The sequence below is a fragment of the Calidris pugnax genome, unplaced genomic scaffold, assembly GCF_001431845.1.
Source record: "Calidris pugnax isolate Ruff unplaced genomic scaffold, ASM143184v1 scaffold44, whole genome shotgun sequence".
NCBI classification, from domain to species: Eukaryota; Metazoa; Chordata; class Aves; order Charadriiformes; family Scolopacidae; genus Calidris; species Calidris pugnax.
In genome coordinates this window covers 1,587,134-1,613,736 of record NW_015094506.1, presented here as the reverse complement: position 1 = coordinate 1,613,736, position 26,603 = coordinate 1,587,134, and the positions used below count along the sequence as shown (strand labels likewise).

The 26,603-nt window shown below is 39.4% G+C and overlaps 1 protein-coding gene across 1 annotated transcript in view; it reads left to right on the top strand.

Moving 5' to 3' along the window:
• LARGE (like-glycosyltransferase) overlaps positions 1-26,603 on the top strand; it is a 281,053-nt gene that overhangs the window by 165,539 nt on the left and 88,911 nt on the right. Inside the window, exon 7 of the mRNA XM_014963960.1 lies at positions 7,717-7,888. Coding sequence (XP_014819446.1) covers positions 7,717-7,888 — 172 coding nt within the window. The remainder of the gene's footprint in view (positions 1-7,716; positions 7,889-26,603) is intronic.

The following is a 26,603-nucleotide window of genomic DNA, read 5'->3' as shown; positions in this document are numbered from 1 at the left end:
CCAGTGCTTCTGTGATGAGTAAGAACAATAGCAGCAAAGACCAACAGAAATTGAAAAATAATTTTAGCAAAAATGTATAAATTCCCGTCTCCTTACAGTTGTTTCTCAGAGTGCATTATTATTATTTTTTTTAGTACTCAGGCACCAGAATTCTGAATCTAGAAAAGTTCCCTATCTTTGCTGGATTCCTGGTTTCCTTGACAACCATTCATATAAATAGTAAGGACCTGCTGGGGAGGGAGGGGAATATCAGTATAATTGAAACCTGTGAATCACCCAGGAAAAAATTAAATTCAAGGTTGAAGTTATAAGTTATCCAGCACACATTAACAGAAGAGTCTGTTTTTGTTTAAATAAGGCTCTTCTGTTAATGTTTGCTGGATACCTGACAAGGATGGAGCAAAGGCAGTGATTTTCCGAAGGTGAGATCCAAGGAGATTCCTTTTGGCATTCCTCCTGAAGAAACTATTACAGGTGATAGTCACCTTCTTCCTTCCAGGCTCTTTGGTCACTCAGAATTAGTCTCTCTCTCTTTTGATTCTTTTTTTTTCTTATTATTATCTGTAAAAAAGAAATACAGTTGGCTTAAGACAGGCACGAATGTTACACATATTTAAACATTAACCTGCTATTCCCCACTCGTTTCTCAATGATTCAGTTAACCCAGTCTCTGAAACAAGATGTTGATATTGCTTGCCCGGAAACAAGAGAGTGAGAAAGGGGATCAGCCAGATGTCCCTGCAAAGGATTTAGGTTTTGTGAGGTATGGTCAATATGAAATGGGAAAGATTATCCTGAAACTAACCCTGATCTGGGCTAGTGCTGCTGTGACTCAATTTTCATGAATATGAGAAGAGGTATGGCAAAAATTCACAGGAGGATGAAGTTCTCCCTCTGTGAAATTAAAAGACAGTGATAAGAAAAACTGCATCAAGAAACATTCCTGTCCTGTGCTAGCAATATGATACTGTTTGTTTTCTCCCTCTTTTTATGCTTTGTTTTGCAGAAAAATGTAATAATATGTCATTAAAATGGTGACAGTATTTTCCTTCGGTTTAGAAGCAACATGAAAGCCCCAGTTCTATTAGCTTTGTCTTAAATGAAGGTCACATGATTAAAAAAAAAAAAGTCTTGCTACTTCTAGTGTTCATAGAAGCAGTAAAGCACTAAACAAGTAATGAAAAAGCTGTGCAAACAAGTTATCAACTGTGTCTAGGAAGTTATTTATGCAATCTGAGGAAATACCAGTTTTTATTGTTATCTAATTCACACATCAGAATTTCCAGGGCTGGTTCCCATGCCTGGGCCATTTGTAAGGGCTGCCTGAAGCCAGCAGCTACCAAAGTGTTTGGATGGTCTTCCTTCACAGAGAGCCTTCCAGCTGTAAGTTCTTGCAGTGTTTTTCAGATCAGTGGCAGATACAGCTCAGAACAATTCAGATACAATTTGTGTAGATCTACAACACTCTTTATGATTGTACTGTGGCCTGGAAGCTTTGTTTTTGTTTTTTTGTTTGTTTTTGTTTAAGATCCTGAAGTTAGTTTTATCACCTGACTGTTAAAGTCATGTTGAAGTTGGCACCACAGATGCAAGTAGAGGCTGAATACTTTTATAAATCCAGGCTTCCATCATGTCATTCATTACAAAGCTTAATTCACGTTTCTCTTTATTTCAATCAGTATATTTTCTATACCAAGCCTGGCATGAAAGCTCCAAGGAGGCAGAATTACTTACAGATTGCCTTTTCAACTTTTCCCAGCCTTTTCTGGTTCCTGACTCCTATCTGTTGCTGGCTATTTGCCCTCCACAGTGAATCTGCAGCCATTAAGTCTGGGTGGCAGTGGGATTTTGGTCTATCTGATCCCATTTATTAGCCCACGTCTGAGAGGGGTGCACATAAGTGACACCTTCTGCATCCAGACTTACTGTTTCTCAGACTGGTGCACCAACCCAGCCAATCTGACCTTCAAGCTCTTGCAAGATACTGGCCTTAGTGGTGCTTTTGTGAAGTCAGCTGAACAGAAAGGGTGTCTTTTATTTGGAGTGGGGATGGGGATATCATGTCATAGCTGACGATTATTTTGATTGATTTTTTTTTTTCCAAGCATATCTATGAAGATGCAGTGAATGTACTGAGAAAATCAATACAGTATTGAAGGTTGCATTTTTCCAGTGTAAAGTGTTTAAGGACACGCTGCCAGGGAAACACTTCATCAGCCAGCTTCCCTCATCTTACCATACTGAACAGGAAGCTCAGGGAGTGCTACAGTGCTATATATTCTGTGGGACAGTGAGGAATTCTGTTAAGAAAATGGAAAAAAATATTATTTAACAGACAAAGAGGGTCTGACAGGAACCTTGTGAAGTTCAACAAGGAGAAGTGCAAAGGCTTGCACCTGGAAACTTAGCCATGCACCAGTATATGTTGGTGGCCACACAACTGAAAAGCAGCTTGGCAGAAAAGGACCTGTGAGTCCTGGTGGACACCAGGCTGAACATGAGCCAGCAATGTGCCCTGGCAACAAAGGCGGCTAATGGTAACGTTGGCTGCCTTCAACAAAGTATTGCCAGCAGGTCAAGGGAGGTGATCTTTCCCCTTGACTCAGCACTGGTAAGGTCACACCTGGCGTGCTGGGTCCAGTTCTGGGCTTCTCAGCACGAGAGAAACAGGGACATAGTGGAGAGAGTCCAGCCAAGGGCCACAAAGACAATGAAGGGGCTGGAGCATCTCACATATAAGGAAAGTGCTGGAACGGTTTATCCTGGAGAAGAGAAGGCTCAGGGTGGATCTCATAAATATATATAAATACCTGAAAGGAGGGTGCAAAGACTCTTTCAGTGGTGCCCAGTGACAGCACAAGGAGCAATGAACACAAACTGAAACACAGAAGATTCCCTCTGAACGTCAGGAAACACCTTATTACTGTGAGGGTGACAGGTTGCCCTGGGAGATTGTGGAGTCTTTGTCCTTGGAGATAATCAAAAGTCATCTGGACATGGTCCTGGGAAACCTGCTCTAGGTGGCCGTGCCTGAGCAGGGAGGTTGGACCAGTTGACCTCCAGAGGTCCCTTCTAACCTTTACCATTCCATGATGCTGTATGGACTGCAACCTGTTCATCAGGAAAAGTCAGGATAGATTTTCTCCTGGCAGGGTGGTAATCGGATCTGGTTAACTGGGCTGCATGTGGAAAGGAAATGCAGTCTCATGTTTATGTAGTTGTCTAGCTAAAACTCTTGAGTGCTTTGTTTAATGATACTGTCATATGCCCCCTCCCAGTCCAAGAAGCACATAGCAAGCCAGGTTGTTAAGTTTTCTATCGACCTCCAGTAGTTAAGGGAAAACAGTAAGTAATGAGAGAAACATGTACAGTCCTAGAGAATCTTAGTCTGGCTTTCCTCTGCTTCTGTGCTTGTTACTGTTTATATGCTCCAGTTTGTGTATACATAAACCAGCACTAAGGTAAGACAGCAAATACGTTATTTCTTTTCTTGTGCTTCACCTTATTGCTCTACTTATCATAATTTTAGTAATGTGACAAAGAGAAGGGTGAGTGCAGCAACATCATATTTGCAAACAAAGTATCTTAGCCAGTAAGACTGATGACCTTTGAAAACATGAGGTTAAAACAGAAATGTAGTAATAATTGAATTTAATTAATTGGGCTTTTAGCAAATACAAAACTAACTCTCATCCTGGCATGTAACTTCAAACTGCGTTTTTCTCCTTGTTCAACCAGAGCACTTGCCCTGTTCTTTTCCACATTCATGCTCATGACTGGCACCCATCCCTGCACCCTGCTTTCCCCTTCCATCTTTCTAAGAGCTGTTTTCTTTGTCTTTATCCCAATGAGGATCAGGTGGCAGCTGTTAGTAAATGCAAAGTCACATGAGAAAAAAGAATCCTAACTTTATGTGTTGGGTGATGGGTTTTGAATAAGCCACAACTACTCAGGGAGGCAGGTTTGCCGTTCTGGTAGTTCTATGAAAACAAGATGTGACCCAAATTAAATCGGTAGATAGACAGGTCCAAACAAATAGGAGTTTTAAATAAGCTGTGGCACTCTTTGCTGCAGGATGTTGTGGTTGCTAAAATCCTAAAGGAGTTAAAAAATCAACAAATTCACAGATGAAAAATCCATTAAAAGCTGTTAAGGAAAAAAAAAAAAGCCACCTCTAGCTCCAAAATCTGGTGCAAATTGCCAGAGGATGGAAGTGTATATGGGGGAGGTATCACTGTAAAATTTCTCTGGCCATGATACAGGCACCCATAAGTTGTTTGTCCTTTCCTGTTGGTTACTGTTCTCACTGTCATTCTGTTCATGGTTTTTTTCATCTTTCAGTTTGCTCTCTGCTAAGTCTACAAGACCAAGTCTTCATCATTTGCAAAGAGGCTTAAGATACCTGCCCATGTACAGATTTCACTTACAGCTACAGAGCAGTCAGTATTCAACTGAGCAGCCTGGGCAAATTTCCCCCATCACCTGGTTGGGGGAGGGAAATTAGCATACTTAGGGAAAAAAAATTAATCACTACCGTTTCCTGAAAAAGTGCAGTATAAGAGTCGAAGTCTGGCTGAATATTCGTGATGACTTGGTAGAAGAGTTGTGCTCTGTCATCTCAATGTGTTTTTAAGAATACAAATACCTAAATACTTGGGAATGTAGTCACTGTACACTTCATTCACAAACAGAGAAACAGGGAAGTTTGATTTTGAACTGTATGTCTGTATTAGACTTTTCTCCTTAAAAATGGCACTCTTACTTCTAATGAACGTTTATACAGTAGTAAGAACTGTGGTTAAGCTGAGCTGGGCTGTGTACAGCCACCATGTTTTAGCCAGTTTTCCCAGAGATAGTCGGAACATAGTTAGGGAAGACAACTCGCTGGTCAAGTATCACTGGATTTTGCTCCTGCTTCTCTGGCATCTACCAGAGGGATCAGTTGTGTATAGCATGCGGACTCATGGGCATGGAATTTCAATATCCATAGCCAGAAGCACCAAATAATTTAGGTATTTTAGTGTATTTTCAGCCTCATTTATGGAAAGAATAAAGAAGGTTCTGGTGAAAGATCTTTAGTGAGAAGATATTATTTCACTTAGCTTACTTAAAAGAGTCGCTGTCAGCACCAGCTAAATGCCTTTCTTTACTCTCTTCTCATGAACAAAAATCCAGATCTTGAGAGCTAGAGATCTGAGGTGTGCTCTTTCTGCTGAACTGAGTATTATACATGTGGCAAAGTATGTCACACTATTTTGTGTCACTTTCCTCTTTTACTAACTGTTTTTTTATGTTCCTGCCATATCTTCTAGGAATATTTGTTATCTGAAGGCAACTCTACCCTAGCTTGTAAAGCAAATAATTCACAAATGTTTCATATATGGGCCATTATAACTACACTAGAGGAAAAAAAAATGGATTAAGACTTACAGAAAATATTTAGACAATATTTAGATAAATGAAATGGCTAAATGTTACCAGATATATCAAAGTGGACAGCTTGGAGGTTGCAGAATTTTGCAAGAGTTTGAGCTGAGGCCACCTTAATTATCCCAAACTGGCACTTCTTAACTGCTAAGCACCTATTCAACCATAGTGTTCTTGTATTTCTTTTAATAAGACTGTATGTAATGCCAAGAGAGAGTGAGTCTTCACAGTGCTGTGTAGAGTAAGGAGTTTTCCTTGGCATAAATTTGGAATAGTTATATTACTCAAAAATAGCAAAGCCATGAAGAAATTATACTGGGGACTAATTACAAACCTTGTTTATGTCTTGGTCAACACTGCATCAGATGAGAGAAAACTTCATATATATTGAACAAATTAATAGTTCAAGCTTCAACTCCTTTAATTTTAAAAAATGATACTTTCAGACATCAGGCTTCAGGATGGCAGACTGTGTATTCCTTCACTCTCTAATTTCTTTCTAGTGTTTATACCAGTGTCCTAGGATTTCTTGCTTGTTCTGCTTCTGGCATTCTACAGTGCAAATCCTATAGAGAGCACAAGTACATAATGCATATATGTGTGTAGGTGACAATGCCAGCCAGACTGTACATGCAAGTCATTACATATTAATTATATGCGAAGACAAGGAAACATACAAATGGATTACCAGGATGAGATACCTTTCAAAAAACAAAAAAAAAAACCACCAAAAAGCCTTCACACTTTCTGTTTGGGGATTGTTTTAAGATAACTGCTTTTCCTGCCTTTTCCCTTAGAATTTTGCCTTTCTCCTTAAGCTTTGCTCTAGAACCCTTAATCTTTTAAATGAACTTAGGCGGGGGGAAAGCTCTGTACTGGTACAGGAACCCTGAGAATACAGAAGAAAATTGGGGGACATTTTAAATGGAAAAGAGCAGGTCATCTTACGTTGGCAGAGGCTTTGTTACTTTATAGTCAAAAAAAAATGCACTCAGGGCAGCTATTATTAGCCTTTATTCAGTCATTCTTCCAACTTCCAAATAAAGTTTAGGAACCTGTTCTATTATGGGAAGATTTTCTTGAAGGATTTTGGAGGAAATGAGCTTTTCTGTGCAAAAGCTGTTCCATGTAATAAACTTTACAATGCCAGTGAATAGATATGAGACAGTTAAACAACAGAATAAATATTCTCAGTTTTATGAATGCACTTAGTTTCTGCCTACTTTCTCTGAAGTATAACAGGCCATGACAAATCCCGAAATCTGTCTCACTCGGGTCCTTTCTAGATAAAATGCTAATTGAAGTTAATGGGAGCATAACTTAGAGGAAAACTTAAAATCTGGGGATTGTAATGCGCGCCCTTTAAAACATTAAACAAAAGGAGCTTCAAACAGGGCAATAGGAACATTTTGAAAACTTCTATATCCCACTTTCAACAGAGACTTTTGATATTTGAGAACTTTCATAGAAAGAAAATGAAACATAGCTCATGGAACATCTTAGTGCCAGTAGCATAATGAAATAGTGAGTTTAGTCTCCCAGCTTATTTTAGAAGCTCTAGAAATGTTTTGGTTAGAGCGTACTGAAGAAATGTAAATGTTTGGGTTTGCCTCTTCAATATATAACAAACAAAAAAATTGTGGGTAAAAAATGTTCTCCCACTTTCTTCACTTTTTGGGCATGTCTGTGATGTCACTAGTTATACTTAAAGATGTAAGGCTTCAGAAAAAAATTCAGTTTCTAAAAAATGATTTTTTTGCAGTTGTTTGGTTCACTGTTACAAGTGACTGTTATTTTGCAATTCCGACCTCCAAACTTCAAAAATAAATGGAAAAAAATATATTTGTTACTTCTACTTCAAAGTCAGAAAATTTTGGGAATGGCAAACACAAAAGGTTTTGTTTCATTTGAAAATGAGAGAAATGTACAATACACCTGAATTTTTGGATTAAAAATATATTTCAGTTTTATCAGGATACATGGATGTCTCAGAATGGATTGTACCAGGTAGGAAAGGCTCAACTAATTTTAATTATATTGTGTAAAGTGGCTGCCTCGAATGTTTTGGTTTTTTTCAAACTTTCAGAAACTTTGCAAACTTCAGAGTTTCTGAAGTTAATTTAAAAGCAGGATTTTAGATGACTGTTTCCACCTGGCATATTATGGTGTTGTATTGCTGGTACTCAGAGATAGTTCACTATTACAAAAAACTAGTCTCAGGAAGAGTTTCTCTCTCTAATGATGATTATTTTTTTTTCTTCCTCTTTCCCACTTCCCATTTCCTGCCAGTCGGAAGTGTCTTGGATCCCCAACAAACACTACTCTGGGATTTACGGGCTGATGAAGCTGGTTCTGACTAAGACTCTACCTTCCAATCTTGAGCGAGTCATTGTCCTCGACACAGACATAACATTTGCCACTGACATTGCTGAGCTATGGGCTGTCTTTCACAAGTTCAAAGGTATTCTAATTTTTTTTTACTCTTTGTCGGGGAGGGAAAATAGTAAGGCAAACAGTACAGTGGGAGTAAAAGGGCTGAATGTTTTCACTCTTTTACTCTTTGGTGTTTGAATATAATTGTTCTATTTGTGAGCTCTTTCCTCAACAGGGTTGCATACAGAATGATTGACAGCACTGGTTATCTATGTAGTTTGTTTTATTGGCCAAATTATTTGGGAAAGCTTGACTATACAGTAGATGATAAAGAATTATGAGGATGCTGTAGTGACTTAACCATTCAAGCACCTGTTGGTATTCAATACTTGGAAGCATTTGTTTTATATCACTTTTTATTAATAAAACCTAATTATTAATGTCATTATAACTTTTCCACTGAAAATAAATGAAATTAGGATCATACTTTGAGGAGGAGGATGAAGGGGCAGATTTGTACATGTGAATAGAAATGAGTTAATGCTTGCTCCTCTTCATGAGTTGATAAAGGGGTTTGGATTTGAAGTATCCACCTGAAGTAGTTTTCTCTACCTGTACCCATTTCCCACAGCTCCTTGAAAAACTCCTTGATAGTTTGGATGCTTTCAGAATTACTGTGTAAGGAGATGATGGCAAGAAAGTTCCCCACTGTCCTGTCACAAACCAGAGCACTTTCCTGGCTAACACACTGCTAAAACCATTTAATTGTCCCAGGCTCCAGTGTTGCCAGCTTTTCAGAGTCAGAGATGTGACCCATTGTTCTCCTCTTGCCCTCAGAATATATATTGGAGTGCTGGTAAATGTGGAGGCATTGCAGTACCCTGGTTTGAAGGTTTACAGCCCTGTAAAAGTGTAGCCTTGATGCGTATCATCAGCTCTATTAAAATCACCTCAAGCAAAGTCAGCCTAAGCAAATGGGTTCATTTATTTACAGAAGCCAAAATAAACCACTCTGTTAGAAAGGTAACAGAAAAAAAGAGTACATTTACTGTATTTATGCCATGCTGAAATCCACAAGGCCTCTTTACTTTTCCCGGTACAAACTAAACCGGCAGGAGCTATTATCTTCAGCTCTGCGGTCAAGGACTGGGTACTGGTAGTCGCTTCTCAGTGCATTTGTTTCTTTTCCCTTCTCTGGATGCAGTGATGTTCCTTCATTAGACCAGAAGCAATTACCTACCTACTTGATTGAACCATTCATACACTTGCTTCATTAAGGAATATAGAGTTTTTCCTCCTCTTCAGGTATTGTTCAAACGTCTTCACCAAGCCTTTCCTCACACTGAATCTTGAGTTTCATATAAACGTATACCTTGATAAGCATAACAAATATATGCATAGGGAGTAATGCTATGCTATTGTACTGTCTCACTGCTACTGTCCCATTAATAGAAATATTTTACTGAATATGGTGTATTAGCATGATGAAGCAGTTAAAGAAATGTGCATAAACTGAATTTAGGCACACAGAGCACTGCGTGGTCAAAGACAGCAAAATCTGAACTGAGACAATGAGGGGGATCATCTCCTTACTTATATTTTCTGCCATAGCTTCAGTGAAGGTCCCTTGCTTTTTACTGGGGAAAGAATAAAAGGTATTCATAAAAAAAGGAATTTGGAGCAGAGGCAGGCCTAAGACTGAGAAAAATACAGACAGAAATAAGGAAACATGGAGAAGGATAATTCTTGGAAGTAAAAAAGTTGGTGTAAGGTAGTCTCTGTACAGCCAGGCAAGGTTGTTCAGATGATCAGAGCTGTGAAAAGCTCTAACTTACACATGGAGACAGAATTCCTGTGCTACTGCCAGGCTTCATAACATATGTATCACAACTCCCAAATGTAAGATTTTGTAAGTTGTCCGGTCTGTCTTTTTAATTGCAGCTGACCACCTGCTTCTCCACAATTTTTAAATCCTGACAATAAATTGGTCAGTGTCTACATCTGCTCATCTCCCAGATGGTCATGCACAAAGAAAGAATTAATGGCACAATCCCATAGCCCCAGGAGTTCAGCAAGGTGGGAGAGGACTTTGGAAGGCATATACGCCCAAATTAGTAGATCCTAAATGTTGAGTAGGAGAGAGGAATAAGAGTTTCTAAGCACAAGCTTGTTCTCCAGTGAGTATCACAGGGTGCAGTCCCATTAGGCGAATACTCAACAGAAATGGATCATCCTGGAAAGCAAGGGCAAGTACACTGGACAGATACTGTTGCTCTTTTACTGTTTTGTAAAAGATTGGTTTAGATCATATGGTGATTATCAATTTGTCTTTCTCTTTCTCCTGCCAGCATTACAAAAGATTCGAAGGATGTTTCTTTGTCATTAGCCCCAAATATTGCCCTAAAGGATCTGTGTTTAAACTAGCGTTTTAGTTCCCTCCTTGTTTCTCCCTCAGAAGTCCTAAGTAAGTTTATGAAGATTTCTTTGGGGCAATCTGGTGTGTTTGTTGAAAAATTACTTAAACAGAAGATAAATGAAACTCCTATGAAAGAAAGTTCTACTCTCCAAAGGAACCTAACACTATACCCAACCCCAGTTTGGAGAGCAGCTTTAGAACCACAGGCCCTCCTTCTAGAAATGTTCAAACACCCAATTGTTTGCTAGAAGTAGTCGTTGTAAACCTGCTTGCACCTGGATGTTGTTTGAGCAAATAGAAGAATTTTTCACATCAGTGCAGAAAAGACAAGAGCTTTCTTCTGTGGCTTCCTGCGGGATAACTGATAAGACTATGATTCTAAGACAGTCCAGCACAGCCTCTTCCAATTTACAGCCACACAGATAAAGAGAGAGAAGGTCCTACAGTCTGTGATTCTTTCTGTGACCAGCAAGACTTCTCTTCCCAACAATAATAGTGATGAAGAGAGACCAGCAGCTCAGATTCCTTTTTTCTAGGACACCGCACTTGGAAGAAACTCAGATTTAGGATTGTCTTGCAATTTAACCAGGTCCAATTTGCTGTGCAGAAAGGCCCACAGTATGTTTTAGATAGCACCTGCAATACCCAGTATCCTTGTTCTGCAAAGGTTCTTCTTCCTGTCATCTTAAGAGTTGCTGAAAAGATCAGACCCTTACATAGTGACTTAATATTTTAGGTGGTAAAGCTACTATTACATTCGCTCTGTAGATGGAAAAAAGGGAGTAAGATTCCTTTGTAAATTATTGCTCTTCTGCCCTTTTCTGATAAGCTCTTTGCCTACGCCCTTACAATAAATGATCCAACTATTCTGTAACTGAGTGCATAAATTAGGGCTGTACATACGTGATTTTATTTGAAAGTCTCTTCTTTGAAGTGGCAACCTTAGGCTTTGGGAGAAATTCACACCTCTCTTTGGTAGCTTGAAACAGTGTCTCTCAAGCTATGTAACATTAAAAAATGTCTCTTAGCAGTTACTGTGGGTTGTATAATTATTCCTTTTATATGAAAACTTCAATCTCTATGCATAAATATATCTTTGGGAACCAGTAACTTAAATTTCAATATTTTCCTTTTCAGCTAGGATTCGGACATTTCTGCTTTAGCCTCATTCTTTCTTGCTCTCCCAAAGATAACCTGTCTGTTTCTCTAGGACAGATATACACCTCCAAAATATTGACTTCAAAGGTGTGAGTCTGCAGCCAGTCTGGTGAAGATAACCTGTCATACATGTTTTCTGTGACTCAGTTGACACTGATTATGTTTTCTATTCATCTTTCACTAGATTTTGACAGTTCTAAACTTGAGAAAGCAATCTAGCCTAAGGGCAGAAGAGTGGGACTGTAGATCATATGCATTCTTGGATGAAGTGCTGCAAAGTGTTTCAGACAGCAAGGATTAGTGTAACCAATATACTTTCATTGCAGAAATTGTGTGAATTCTTCTGAGAAAAGAACCAGTCCAAAGCTATGCTCTCTGCCATCAATCTAAAAATTCGTTTAAAGGCCATATCAGCTAATTGTTTTACTATTCTTGCTCACCCAAGCTCCTGATATTGAAATATGGGTTCTTTTTTTCCAAACTTCTGATTTTTACTTTATTTTTATATATGGATTCTTAAGAGAATTCATTGTAAATGGTATTTGGGATCTGACTATAACAGTCATCATAATTACTTCTGTTACAGGATGCAGTTCCAGTCATGATCACAGCTTCTTTGTCCTGGGTGCTGTATCTATACAAAGAAAGAGATGATCTTTGTGATTTACCTAGTGTCAGGTGACAATTTGTGTGTCTGCTTGGTTCCTTTAGGCTATCGCTATGTGTGAGTCGCATCTGAGACCCACAAATGAGATCTGAATAATCCCTGTGGAGATCAGTGTTGGGGGACTCTCTATTAAGTTGAATGCCACATCTAAGAGCATTATAGTATTTCTACGTGTATGTCCTAACTCAGAGGCTATATTGACCAGTGATGTCCTACTACTATATGTAGGTCTCACAATCCAGCCAGCTGATATGGTGAATATTTTAAGTACTTTTAAACAGTAGCGACTGAGTAGTACATAACTAGTGTATTTCAAATAACTCTACTTGTAGATTAAGTCATCCAGAGAATATAAGCTTCAATTAGTGTTCATCTGTGCAAGTAAGCCTTCTCTGGAAAGCTCACAAAGGCAATAAGGCAGAATCACCTACCTCTATTAACCACGCATCCAAGGAGAAATGGCAAGCTTGATAGGAAGACTGAGATTCCCATATTCATACTTCGCATGAATAAAAACATGCTATAGAAGATATTTGCTTTGTGTCAGGAGCTCAAACAATGATAAAAATCCATACCGACATCATAAATACCAGAAAAGGTCAACAGCGATTTTGGTGCAGGATCAAATGCCCACAGCTGAAGCGAGACTGGCACATAGTCAATCCCAAAGTTAAAATTTGCAAATACTCAGTATGTGGGTGCTTTGGCATATTGCTCTGCAGAATGCCTGAGGTAACAATCTAGGTTCATGCTATTTTTGCAGCTTCTTTGGAAAAAAGAGCAAACAAGCAACAAAAAAATCACAACCATCACAAAATTCAACATCTTGTGTAGGTGGTTTAGTAATGATATTCCTACAAGAACTATTATGCATAAGATTGTAGTATCAAATGCATGCGTAACTTCATTTGTGTATGAATTCAGCGTGCCAGAAACTGAGAAGCTGATGGCACCGGTGAGAGTCAGGAAGAGTCAGCAGGGGCTGTATAAATTTCCCTGAATTTGGCTCTATCAGTGAAGCCCCATTTTAATAAACGGTACCTGTCATAGACCTGGGCTCTTCTTCTGCAAAGATTGTACTTTTTATAGGTGTGCTCTTCTTGTGATGATGTAAAATATTCATTTGTTGCCAAGATTAAAATTTAAAATTTACTGTCACCTATGGCTGAAGCCAGGGTCTGAGACACGGAATTGATTCTGGGCAGGTTCTGTAGTTCAGTCTGTCAGTTTACACTGAGTAAATCATTAAAGCTTCCACAGATCATTTTGAGACAGGATCTCTGCATGCTGACACACTGTGTTAAAACCTGCAGAGATCTTTCTGTTCTGCTCTGGTCAGTACAACAGGTTTTCTTTTTTTACTAATCAAGAGGAAGACATTAGCAACATGCACCTTAGTGTGTGTAAAAATCCATTATATGAGTCAGTCTTTTTGTGAAGGAAACAGGATCGCATTGTAACAGAGTGCATTAATAACATTTTCAGGCAGCTATTTAAATAGGTTAAAGTTATCTGAATTTTTATAGGTGTCTAAAAAGGCCGAATGGCACTTGTCTTTGCTCATAAAAGGAACATCTGTTAGTTTCTGAAAGGCTTGTATAAGTGTTTAATGGTTGGACTACGGTACATAGTTCCACAAATGAAATATATTTTCTCTTTGAAAAGGTCCCCATGGAGACTCTATCTGCTTAAGATTTTCTGTTCCCGATTGTTATATCATGGTGTTTTCTTCTTTTCTGCTGCAGAAGCTTTGAAGCTTCATTGATAAAGAATCCTATTTGTTATCTATAGGTGACAAATGTTGGGGTGTGTCGTGCTCCTCTGTCTCACGATGCTGTTGTTATCACCTGTGTGTCAAACTATAGGAGTGAACACCGAATTACAGTTTATCTTGGTGAAGAGCCAAAGAAAGTCAGGATTTAGGATATTCAGAAAAAAAGGCAAGTTTATAACTGTGATTGGAGGTTAGTTTGGCTGATTTTAATTAGGAGGGGATCAAGCAAAGAGATGGGACTTACTGATTCTGTGGGTCTAGGGAAAAGCCCTTCTGTCTCTCCACACTCATTGGATAAGCTGACTGGCTGGAAGTTCTTTTTTTTTTTTCCCCCTAATTGCAGTTTGCTTTACTATGGTATTTCTTTATTGAAGAGGCAGTATGTAAGAAAGTTGACCTCAGTAAATGAGATCCAGAGGAGAGAGTTTATTATATAGATCAGCATGTGCACATTCTAGTTTATGGGTTTTAATGTGACACGGGACATAATCAGAAAATTCTGATTATGAATTGCTGCCAAAATAGAATGGCTGCAGTTCTGAAACATCTATAGTTCTTTTTCAGCTGAATGGTTCTTTGTCTGTTTCTGCCACCAGGCAGAAACATTTAGAGGTGAAAGGCCAATAGAGCATAGAAATTGGGTATAAGTCATGGTGGGGGGAAATGCTAAAATAAAATAAAATAAAAGATTTGAGTTCTTTATTTTTCCATTTTGATTTCCCAGGGATACCCTTTAGTCATGTTTTCAAGCTTTTTCCCATGGGGGCTAGGAATGTTTTAATTAAAAATGAAAGTGGATATTATTTTGTCATCTTTGGATTCCACAGCTGGAGCTTTCAGAATAAAAACCACCACATACTACAAGATTTGTAATAAAATCTTGTTGGCAATATTGAAATTTTGAAGACTTTTTTCTACCTTCTCAACGTTAATCTAGTGCTTTTTCTGCATTATTTTTTTCCAGTCTTTGTTAACCTGCCACTCATTCTACAGCTGTCTTTTTGGCTTAGATGCTATGATGTATCTAACACCCAAACTAACATTCTATGACTCACATGGTGTTAAAGAAAAAAACAGTTTCTGTCTTCTCTGAGCTCTTTCTTCAGGATTTAAAGAGACTTTAATTCTATTAATCTCAAGTACTCCAACCGTGGAGAACGGACATAGAGCTTTTTGAACTGCCTTGCAAATATTTATTGAGAGAAATCTGGGCAGAGCATGGCATCAGAGGAGCAAAGTGCATATCCCCATCTCCCCTGACTGACAGGAGCTGTGACTTTCCAGAAGCTAGAAAATCCAGCTCCCAGATGGTACACAATGGAAGAAGGAGCGTTTCTGCTTTGCGTGTTTGTTCTTGGCAGAGGAAAAGTACATTCCTGGGGACGGGATTCCAGTAGGCTGTGCTGAAATGAAAACCTATGAGAGCTGAGGTTGGGAGCAAACTGAGTAGGAAAATAATAATAACCCCCCCCCCATCCCAACTAAAAAGGGGAAATCATGTCCATCAATGAATGTTTGGGGTTGATCATTTTATCGTATCATCTGTTCACCTTCTTGTGCAATTATAGACAATGGTCCCCCTCGGATACATTCAGTACCCATCAACTCACAACTTGTTTAATTGTATTTTTTTTAGAGGGCTATTAAAAAAAAACCTGAAACCTAATGTCTGCCAGTCTTCTTGGGAGGAGCACACAAATTAAGTCAGTGTACTAATCACTCTGGCCAGTCAGTCTGCATTCCATAGGTGACAATAAAGCAGAGCAAGTGCTTGAGCAGACAATGAATCTGGAGGGAGCGGCAACCTGTCCATCATTCCAATTAATAATGTGTAATGATGATTCACACATCTCTGCAAGTGTGAAAAAGCCAAGCAGATGAGACACATGGGTCATTCACCTAACAAATTAAGTTTACTCTAAGGTTTGATAGTTATATTACTAGGACTAAAGAAAGAATTATATTTAATAGATAGGTTTCCATGCCTAAGGCCCGCATTCTAATCACATGCAATCTGTCAAGAACGTATGCTTTTCACAGTTCTCTGTGACATGCATTGTAATAACTTGATACTCTGTTTTCTCCCTCTCTGAACCAGGCATATTCTCTAAGCTTATTTTGTTCTGCATTAGCAATCCATATTTCTGAGGACCTAAGGCCCCATTTCCAATTACAAAGCTCTCATCCGAGGCTTTACCTTTTTGGTTTCATGTCACAAATTATGTCTGAAATACTGTCCTTGGCAGCACATGGATTTGCATAGGGTAAAGTGGCGTAGGGAATATCTGTCTCACAGGCTCAAGAGGGAAGGCAGAATGTATTGCCCAGAGGTCAATGGTGTGATTGTCCCATCAGCAGGATAAGTGCATGGTATTGCTCTCTGCACAACCAGGGAAGAGGGAAAAGAGTGTACAAAATTAAACCAATTTATTACATAACTGCACTAAGGCTGTCTACAAGTGCACCATGAGTAAATACTGGGGACAGTTACATGAACTAAAAGTTATACATGTAAGCGAAATCAATAATCAGTTTAATTTTGTGGAAATAGTAGAAACCTTACAGGTTTCCTTTTTCCATGCAATCTAGAGAATGAGGGATGTTTGAACCCCCTATTTTAACCCTCAAGCTAAAAGAAAGAATTTGGTATGGTTGTAATGGCCCAATTCACCATGCATCTCCCAAGTTTCTTTATTTTACTTAAATCTTGGGCTTGCTCTACTCCATCTCTCCAGCAGTATGGAGTAATCTCTAGCTTGCATTCAGCATGGGCCAAGCAGTTCAATTAAACGAAGGAGCTTTTCTCCGTCTTTATTCTTACCTCAAGGTAAATCTTTTTTGTGCTTTGAGACACTACTAAAAACAAAACAATTTTTGTCCTAGCCCTTCCAGATACATAACAAAAGGTGATTGATAAACATACAGTAAAACTCAGAGACCAAATGTGTCCGCAACTTTTCTGTATTTTTATTTTATTTCCTGCACTTAGTCACAGTGGAATTCATAGTCTGGGCTTAAGTGTCAAGTATGGTGATCTGTATCACCCTTCATTGTACAAGGGCTGGTCCTGAAAAGAATTTGGACCTGAAGTGTAAAATTCATAGCTGCAGTAAATGGTATGCAAGTTCATGTCAGTAAAAGAGAGGCACATTTGACATTTTCTGGTGAAGATCTTGGCCAATTTATGTTTCCTTTGCACTGCCGGAATACTTAAAAGGGTCTCAAGATCTAAGCTGATGCTCTTTCTGCTTGGCTATAAGATGAGACCTGTCTCAGTTGCTTCTGGTCCTCGTGGTTCTGGGATTCATTGTGGAGTTGGGACTGAACATGCCAGTGGAACAGCTGCTTGAGAGCCATTAACTCCTGGCACAACTAAGTGGCCCTGAAGCTACTTGCATCCATATTTGGGGATATGGTGTTTTTTTCTATCTGCTTAGGGACCAGGGGAGCTGTCAAATAAGTGCTATTCTGACACACTGAGAGAATTGGTCTGGTGGGAACATAGGTGAAGGTGTATAGCAAAGAAGGTGTTATATTGTTCAGCAGTGCTGTTGACAAATAGGCCAGACTGTGAACCTTCCCAGGGCTGAGGACCTATGATGTGCTTACTGCTTCTGCTCTTCTGAGACACCTAACTTTGAGCAGGACCGAAGCCCTATGGTGAAGTGAGCCATCATACTTTTTCTCATAGAAAGTTGTCCTTGGCTCACTCGATGCTACCACTCTTCTGTCATCAACACAAAATATCTGCCAGTTTATGCTCACAGCAACTTACTGAAGTGCACATCGCCTCTAAAACTGGCTCAGGATCTCCTGAACTTCATTAATTCATGGCATTACCATGTCTTCCCGCACATGTTATGTTTAATAGACAGTAATAATATTTCCTTCCTGCATGCTTCAGGATACGATTATTGCAGGTGCCAAGTGGCATTCTGTAGGGCTGTCTACAGGCTTTTTGCCAACCTGCTTCAGAGTCGTATTGGCACCAATTTTTACAGTATTTGGACATTCAGGCACTTTCCCATACTACCAAGAAATGATGATCTGAATATTGTTACACTGGTGTCCTAAAATCCTGAGAGAGCACATATAAACTGATATAAACTAGCTTTATAAAACATTGGAGTGAGCAAGATGACTTACATCAGTAAAGAAGTCTATATTCCCTGATTTACATAAACATTTCTGCTTTGAACTTACAACTTTTTTTATAGGCTAACTAAAAAAAGATGTGAATAGCTGGAGGAGCAATCTTGAAATATGCTCTCCTTTCAACTCTAGACCCCTGATATGGGTCACAAGTTAAAAGACATGGGTGACCTCAGCCAAGTGTGACATTTAGGAAGGCTGGTGCATAAGCAGGGCAGCAAAGGGACACACTGCCAGAGTACAAGTTTTGAAGCACCCCGGCAGAATTAGAAGATCTTTACACACTATCAGTTCCATTCTCATGGTCATATAATTCTTTCAAACATAATAATAGGAAGCAGACATAACTGATAGGTAAATCAGAAAACAGTGTGGAGATGGAAAGTTGGAGTGAATATGTAGAGAAGAAAGAATAGAAAAAGGGAGAAGTGGCAACACATCCTAAGTTAGTCAAGATTATTTATCTTGAAACCTATCTGAGATTAGCTAAAAACGTCACGCATCACAGTAAATTTCCATGAAGCTATGTAGAAGCAAGTGTATGTATCTAGAAATTTCCTGCATTTCCTTGGCAGCAGCATCTGACTATAAGAAAAAACTTGTCAAGGAAGTAATGAAGTACACAGTACCATTAAGCAGCTAACCCAGCATTTAATTCAGTGCAATTTTGGCCTGTCCCTCCCGTGAGGTGGGTAGTGCAGATATCATCCCCACTTGGCTGCAGTCAGCAATTCCTCCTACTGTCATTGTTACCACTTTTTTTATTTGTTTTGCTCTGCTTGTGAACCAGCATTTCTAGACCTTCTTTCTAAGAGAAGGGTAAGAAGGCTCTGCACACCCATTGCTGCGAAGCCAAGTCATGTTCTTCCTAAAGAGTTTTGGTCACTGTAACACCCAATTTAGTCTTTATGTGGGGTAGGAAGGCTGAGAATGGTTTGAAAAATTGAAAAGAGCAGTGATGAAGCTCCTTTTTTTTTTGATTTTTTTTTTCTGCTTTGGTTTTATGCTATTGCTTTTAAAGGTTTAGTTGCCATAACAACCCAAAGCAGTCCTGTATTACCATAGAAACGTGCTGTTGTGGGTGACAGCTTTTATGAGAATCTTTTTTTTTTTTTCTCTCCTCTTCACATACTGTCTTTAACACTAGCCTTTTTGCAGGTATATCATGGTACGCTACAGGGATTTCATAAAGTGTCAGAATGATGTAAGAACAAAAAATGAAGCATATACTTAAATCCAGGAAGAAAATCTAGGGTCATGGTTGACTGAGAACAGAGAAAGAGTAAAAGTAAATTCCTCTTGCTTAACTTGGAGGTCAGAAGTATTGAGTTGAGAGCAGGGCTGGCTAATCAGTCCGCATGAGTAAATACTCAAACAAAACCACTGCAAACCAGGAGTTAGATTATGTATCAGGGAGTTAGTATAAAAACAACTTGTCAGGATAGTTGTAGTTATCAAAAGACAGGGACCACTTTAATGTTCTCTGCATGGGGCGGCTCCTTGAGATTATTCAGAGGCTGAAGTGAGAACTGCTGAATGAGGCAGCTCTCTTATAAAGCACTGCTTCGTGCTGAGAGCCGCTTCCAGCTGCATACAGACAGCCTGAGAGCTTCAGTTGTGACCTGGCAAGCCCTAAATTGTTTGGGATCTGTCTATATTGAGGACTTTCCCTCTCCCTGTGTGATATCTTTAACAGCTGTGCTCTGCAAAGTCTTTGGGGTTTGTAAAGAATGGTAATGGAGCTTTTCCTTCCAAAAATCTGTATCTCCGTTTACTTGTTACTTGGCTCTCCTAGAGCAGTGAACCAGTGGAGCATATCAGCTCTCTTAACTTCTAATAGATTACTGAGCGTCTTTACTATCAAACTTCAAATTGAAGTTATGGACCAGTCGCAGACCATTGACTCTGTCCCAGCAAACCATTGTACTAGAGAGTACACTGTTACAGGTTCATAATTTTATGACAAGCAACACCACTTACACAGACAAGCTTAGTTAGACGGCTGTGGAGATTGTTATTGGTTGTTATTTTTATGAGGAGGCACAAGTCTATCGGTTTCCTGTAATCAATTGCATCAATGATGAAAAAACTTTTTATTCCTGATATGCATGTCTTAAAGAACACAAAAGCTTCCAGCTAGAATCTTGCAAGAGTTCCCCTTGCCAAGGTCAAGCAGGCAGCAGGTAATGCCATATAGTTCAGACATGCTTTATGGTTACTGACCCCTTTGCCAGCGTAGACAAGTCTGCTATTATTTCCTCTCATTTGACCCTCAATTCTCCCAGCTCCATGCTGGATTTCTCAGCCCTACACGGGAGTGATGATTAGTGGGAAAGAGGATTTCCTTCCTGCTTTCTGAATGCCTCCCTCTAACCTGTTCAGAGACATGAAATCCTATGGTGCTCCTTATCCTTCCTTTTTATGGTATTGGAAATTTCCTTCATGACCTTGAAGTTTCCAGATGAGACCCGTCCCATCTAATCTACGCAAGATTTGCTGGGCACAATTCCCTACTTGCTCTTCCACAACTCCTTTCTCTAGCCAATAAGTTTCAAATGAGTTAAAGTTAAATGTTTTAAATACTTGCTTCTCCTTTTCCTTTACATGCTGATGACACGTGGACTTCTATTGCATGAAAAAAACTGTAGCCAATCTTCCAAAGGACTTTTATATCACCTTGAAATTAGTTCCTATTTCAATTAAATTACTGAAGACTGACCACCATGCAATGTGATTTCTACTCATTAATCTTACTAACTAGGTACATTCAGTACAAATCCATTCTTTGAACAGTTTTTCTGCCTCTAATGCAGAACAGGCTGCCATAGCCTCTTCTTTTTGCCAGTTTTCCTGTAAACACTGTGGTTCATAGTTGGGTTTTATGGCTGGATTAGATGATCTTAATTTTCTTAAGAGCTGAACTATGGGCAGATACTCAAAGCTGCCATCTTTTCCGTTTGTTTAACAATTAGAAGACTCACTGTTGAACAGGTGTGTGTTCTTAAAGAGCAATAATATTGAACCAAATAATAGACATGCCCTAAGTTTTTTAAAGTTGCTGCTGCCTTACCCAGGACAAATGTTAAGGCAGCTGTTACCCCTCATACAAGCTTCATTTTTAGTGGAGCTCTCTATATCAACAAACAATCCTTCCTTTAGTTTCATGACTTTTTCCTGTCTCACTTGACTGATATTGCTGTATGAGGCAAGTTCAGGAAAAGAAGCAAGATTGTAGTCCCTGGGAGCACGTCAGGGATGTATCTAAGGCTGGAATATGTACCTGTGCAGAGGGAGAATTTGTGGAGGTTTCCTTTTAAAGTGAAGCAAAGGTAAGGAAGAGCTGCAAGCTGCAATATGTCCTTTGCCAGCCCTGTAACAAAAGAGAAGCTATCCTAACCCACTGTATTCTCCTGGGATTTTCAGTGTATTGGCAGTAGAGAACATATAATCAGCACTAGCCTGACCTAGCCAGTACAGTCAGTACCATTTAAACGTGGGCAGCAAACACTACACTTGAATATCAGTGTGTTTCAGTGACAATAGTTCTTCATGTGCTTCAGGTTTTGTCATTGCAGATGTGACACCAACATTTGAGCTGCCTTGTTTTCACCTTTCTTATGGTTTACAACCCTTTTCCTGTCATCCCATCACCATGTGTTTTCTATAGAGCATTGATAACATTAGCATCCCACACCTGAGATCCATCTGCAGTTTCTTGCTGGAACACACTCCTTCTGAACTGGCGAGGGACACTTCACCAGATACCCAGGTCTGTACTTAACCTTTCCCTAAAAGGCACAAAATTATGAGGTGTTGAAACTTATTGATGAAGGCCATTTTTTAGTGATAGAGTAATTAAAAAAACTAGAGATCATAGTACTGGATCAAAATGTCATAGATACCTAGCACTAAGTGGTAATCTGGTATAAATTCACTGATTCATTTCTGTTCCAAAATATTAATGGATTAACTATTCTGAGAAACCTTACCCTGGATTGTATACCATCTGTCTTTCCATAGTAAGCTTAAAGTCAGCATAAACTCTAAATCATGTGTTCTGGCTAATGCAATAGAAATGTCATTCTATGCCCACATTTGATTATGTATCAGATTTGCTCTGCTGGATGACTCAGTCATGAACAGATCCTGTATACTAATGAACATAGAGCCATTGCTGGAGTGAGACTTGGACTAACTTCGTTGAAATATATTGCTCTAGGGTACCTTGCTATGTAGCTCTGACTTTCATGTTGAAGGCAGATGGGAATGCTAATTTCTTGGGAAGAAGCTTGGAAGGCAGAATGTAAAGTAGAAGAAATTTGATTTTCGTGATCCCAAGCTATGATTAGTCTTAATTTATCCCTTGGTAGAAGAGGAAGATGTTTAATCATTTCTTTAACAATATGTAAGGTCTCCAGGTTGTCAAAATTAAGAACTAAAGATTGGGTTAGAAATCTCTGGAAAGTGTGTTGAGACCTGGAGAGCACCTTTCATTATTTTCATCCCCTTGTGACCAGTGCTTGAAAAAGCAATGATAAACTCTGAAAGAAGTTGCAACTAGAGTTCAAAACAGAGACAGGAGATCTGTGAGTTAAGGCTGAGAGCTTTGGGGAAGAAAAAAAAAAAAACAAAAAAGAAGTCATGCTTACATGTTCACCTCTGCAAAAATGCACTGAAGATATGCTTCTTAAGACATCCAAAATAGCTAGTACTTCTTGTTCTACTCTCCAAAGACTGCCTCTGTCTGGACTAGCTGTCAGGCAAAACATAAGCTTGTTCCTAGGAGCTTTTTAGGTCTGATGCCTTGTTCATGGTGGGTCCATTGTCAAAGAGCAAAGTGGAAGCAAATTCTTCCAGATGAATCCAGATAAAGTACTACCACAACTGTTTTATTAGCCTGAAAGCTTGAAGCACCTTTACCAATTACTGATACCCATTTCCTGCCTTGCAAGTGGAATTAGGATCTCTCAGCAATGTATTGAAAGCAATTGAATATCATCCAGCGATTGCCATGAGTGAAGTTATAAGTAATTAGTACTAATGATACTTATGAGGGAAAACAGGTGTGGTTGAATTACACTTTCCCCTTAAAGACTTAAAATATACACAAATTGAAACCAGTTATTTAATTATATGTTAGGGTTGTTGCAGAGTTTCTTTATGTATTTCTAATGCTGTTGGTGAGGAAGTATGTTGAGATAGCAGGATGTTGTAACTATTTCCCCTGAGATGTCACCAAAAGTTTTAATGTAATTGTGTAGAATTAATGTACTAAAAAATACCATTTTTCCCCACCAGGGAATCTTGCAAGAATGCATTTTTCACTAAAAAGCCAGTGTTACTAATGGAGATCTTAAGGGAGACATTTGTGAGATTCGGCCAAGATCCTTGTCTCATTTACCATAGACCGAATCCAGAGTAATTCCATTAGTTTTATTTAAGTTATCCTTGGATTTATATTGGTGCAAATGAGATGAGAATCCAGCTTTTAATTAGAAAACGGTGCATAAGTGAGATATACTTGTGGTCTTTTTTTCCTAAGGCAGCAGACTTCAGTGGGCAGCAGAGGTCTCCCAGAAGTAGTCTTACCATTGGTGCTCAATATAAAACCAGGAAAACAGTTGATCCAGATATGTTGTGTTGTTTGTTTTTTTTTTTTTTTTCTGAAAAGTAAAAACCCATGAAACTCCATTAAAATTCAAGAAAAAAAATAAGGAACTAAACTTTTGGAAACTGTGAAATGTAGACAAATTTGGTGATTATGAAAGAGAAGGTGTGATAGCTTTCATTCAGCTCAGAATAGTGTGGGATTTGTCTGCTTTTGCCTGAGCTCTTGTTTAAGTGTCTCCTTTATTTATTTCATACACTGTAGCCCATGTTATAGTGCCACTGTCCTGTTCCTGAAATGCCATTTCGGCATCGATGGCTGTTGATAATTGTTTGCCAAACTGATGTGATCCTTGTGAATCACAAGGAGATTTAGCTACAGGATATCAAGAGAAACAGCTAGATTTGTCTGGCTGTACCGCACTGTTACGAGAGTGTTTTAGATACCTGGTACTGTACAGACGCTCTGCTGTGCCTGACTGCTGTCAGCAATGACCAGAGCTTTTTCTTTCAACATTACTTAAAGTTCAGGCAAGACTCAGCATTAGAGGAAGGAGGGAGGATCTAACTCTAGCAGGGGCTCGGTGCCAGAGAGCCTCACAAGCAAGACAAGAACTAAGCAGTTCCTGTCTCTCAGTTCCTGTGGAAAGCACAACAGATCATAGCTCTCCCTCCTTATTTTCTAATAACCTGCTTTCCACCAATTTCCACCCCGTTCACTATTTCTCTCTGTTTTGGTTTCTATTGCTCAAGCTTATTAACTTGTAGTTTTTCCAGGATTATTTTTTTCTTATTTCCCCACCCTTAACTGTTTTACTGTTTTCCCCCTAGGTCTTTCTGTAGCATTTCTGGTCTGGTAGTGTGTGCAGTGGGTCTTAATTTAATTACACTTACCCTGGTAATCAGAGTGCTTTTTATCCTACTTCCATATTTACCCCACTGTTAATATTCAGTTGGGCAGCCTCAGGTGAAGAGAGTAGAGGAATTTTAACAGCCTGGTGTATCACAGGTCAGGATTTATGTACCTGGCCAGAGCTCTAAATGAGAAGCATGTACAGCATCAGCATGGACTTTTTGTCCACTGCTTACTAAGTCAACTGCCTTTGAAGTACATGTAATAAACTTTCTCTTTTGGTATAAAGAAAAGCTTCATTAGTTCCAGCCCATATTTGGGATGCACCTCTAATCCACACTCGTTCTGCTTCTTTCTTTTTAATGTTTAATTATTGATATACCTTACCAGGGTCATGCAGTCTTACAGTGGTAAGATTTTTCCTGCATTTTCCCAACCCCTGCTTAATATTTTCATTACCCTCACTCAAAGCCCGGGTCACATTTACATGAAGGTCTGTGAAATGTCTGACTAAAGACCACAGCAAAAGAAACCCATGGGCAGTAGCTTGTGGTGGCTGAACGGGGCAGTCATCTCTCCTTTCCTCTGGTAGATCTTGCATAAAGAGAAAGGTGACATAGCTCCAAAGATGGGCAGCTGCTGGAGGGCAGAAGTTGTATCCATAAAATCTTGGCAGGTCTCTTGAAGAGGCCATACTGCCACGAAACCCAATTGAAAACAAGATGTCCAAGAGAGGGTAGCTCCAATGCTCTCACCTGTTTTCCCTTTGGATATTCTCTCATCAAAAATGTTCAGCATGAATTGGACCTTTTTAGAATCATAGAATCATTGAGGTTGGAAGAGACCCTTGGGATCATCGAGTCCAACCATCTACCCTACTCTACAAAGTCCTCCCCTACACCATATCCCTCAGTACCGCATCTAAACGTCCCTTAAACACATCCAGGGATGGTGACTCCACCACCTCCCGGGGCAGCCTATTCCAATGCCTGACCACTCTTTCAGTGAAAAATTCCTTCCTAATGTTCAATCTAAACCTACCCTGTTGGAGCTTGAAGCCATTCCCTCTCGTTCTATTGTTAATTACCTGTGAGAAGAGACCAGCACCAACCTCTCTACAGGGTCCTTTCAAGTAGTTGTAGAGAGGGATGAGGTCTCCCCTCAGCCTCCTCTTCCTCATACTAAACAGCCCCAACTCCTTCAGCCGCTCTTCATATGATTTGTCTTCTAGGCCCTTCACTAGTTTCGTTGCCCTCCTCTGCACTCGCTCCAGCACCTCGATATCTCTCTTGTATTGAGGTATTTCACCTTGCTCACACTAGGAAGTTACTTAAAAGTCTGATTATCAATATTTGGTTTGGTTGGTGAACTGCAACTTGCATGTGCTTGAAAACAAAGAGTTATTTCACATGATGGCAGGCTAGTTTTGTGTAGTGCAGCATTTTGCATTGGTACAGCTGCTGGTGGCTGGAATTTGGGGAAGTCTTTAGACCATGCAAGTACTTTCAATGGGGAAAACAAAAATGGGTTGGAAGAGTGAATGACAGACTGTGTGGTGCTTATCCACCCACTGGGGCTAACACACAACACAGGACTAAAAAGCTCTGCCAGTTAGCTATCAGTATGGGACCAGTATCTCTTTATCTCTATTGTGTCCTGGCTGGCTGCATGAGCGTTTGATGGCTACCAAGGAAATATCACTTCTGTTGCAAAACCCTGGCATCAAAAAAGATACCTGTAGCTGTGCCAGAGAAAGTAACGTTGTCATCATAACCTTCTGCATGCAGGAGAAAAAAATCCTCTGTGAGAAGGAATACATGCTCTTGAAATGCTGACTTTGAGAGGTTAGTTCCTGAGACCTGCCTTAGCAGGCATAGCCTGCCATGATAAAACCCTCAAAGATCAGGAAACCTACTTAAAAATCATGATGTTAAGAAAAAAGGAAGTATACAGTTCTTCTTTCTTGTCTGGCTCATTATGTTACAGTTTCTTGCTTTTCATAGCAATCATAAGAGCAAAAAGCCTACTCTTAAAAAAGCAGAAGAAAAATGAGCTTTTCCCATTATTAGATACTTCTAGAATATGCAATACTAATAGAACACCCCCAAGGTCTGGTGGTGTTCCTGCTGCCTAGCCCCACAGAGGAAGGAAGATATTGGATTGTAGAACCATAATT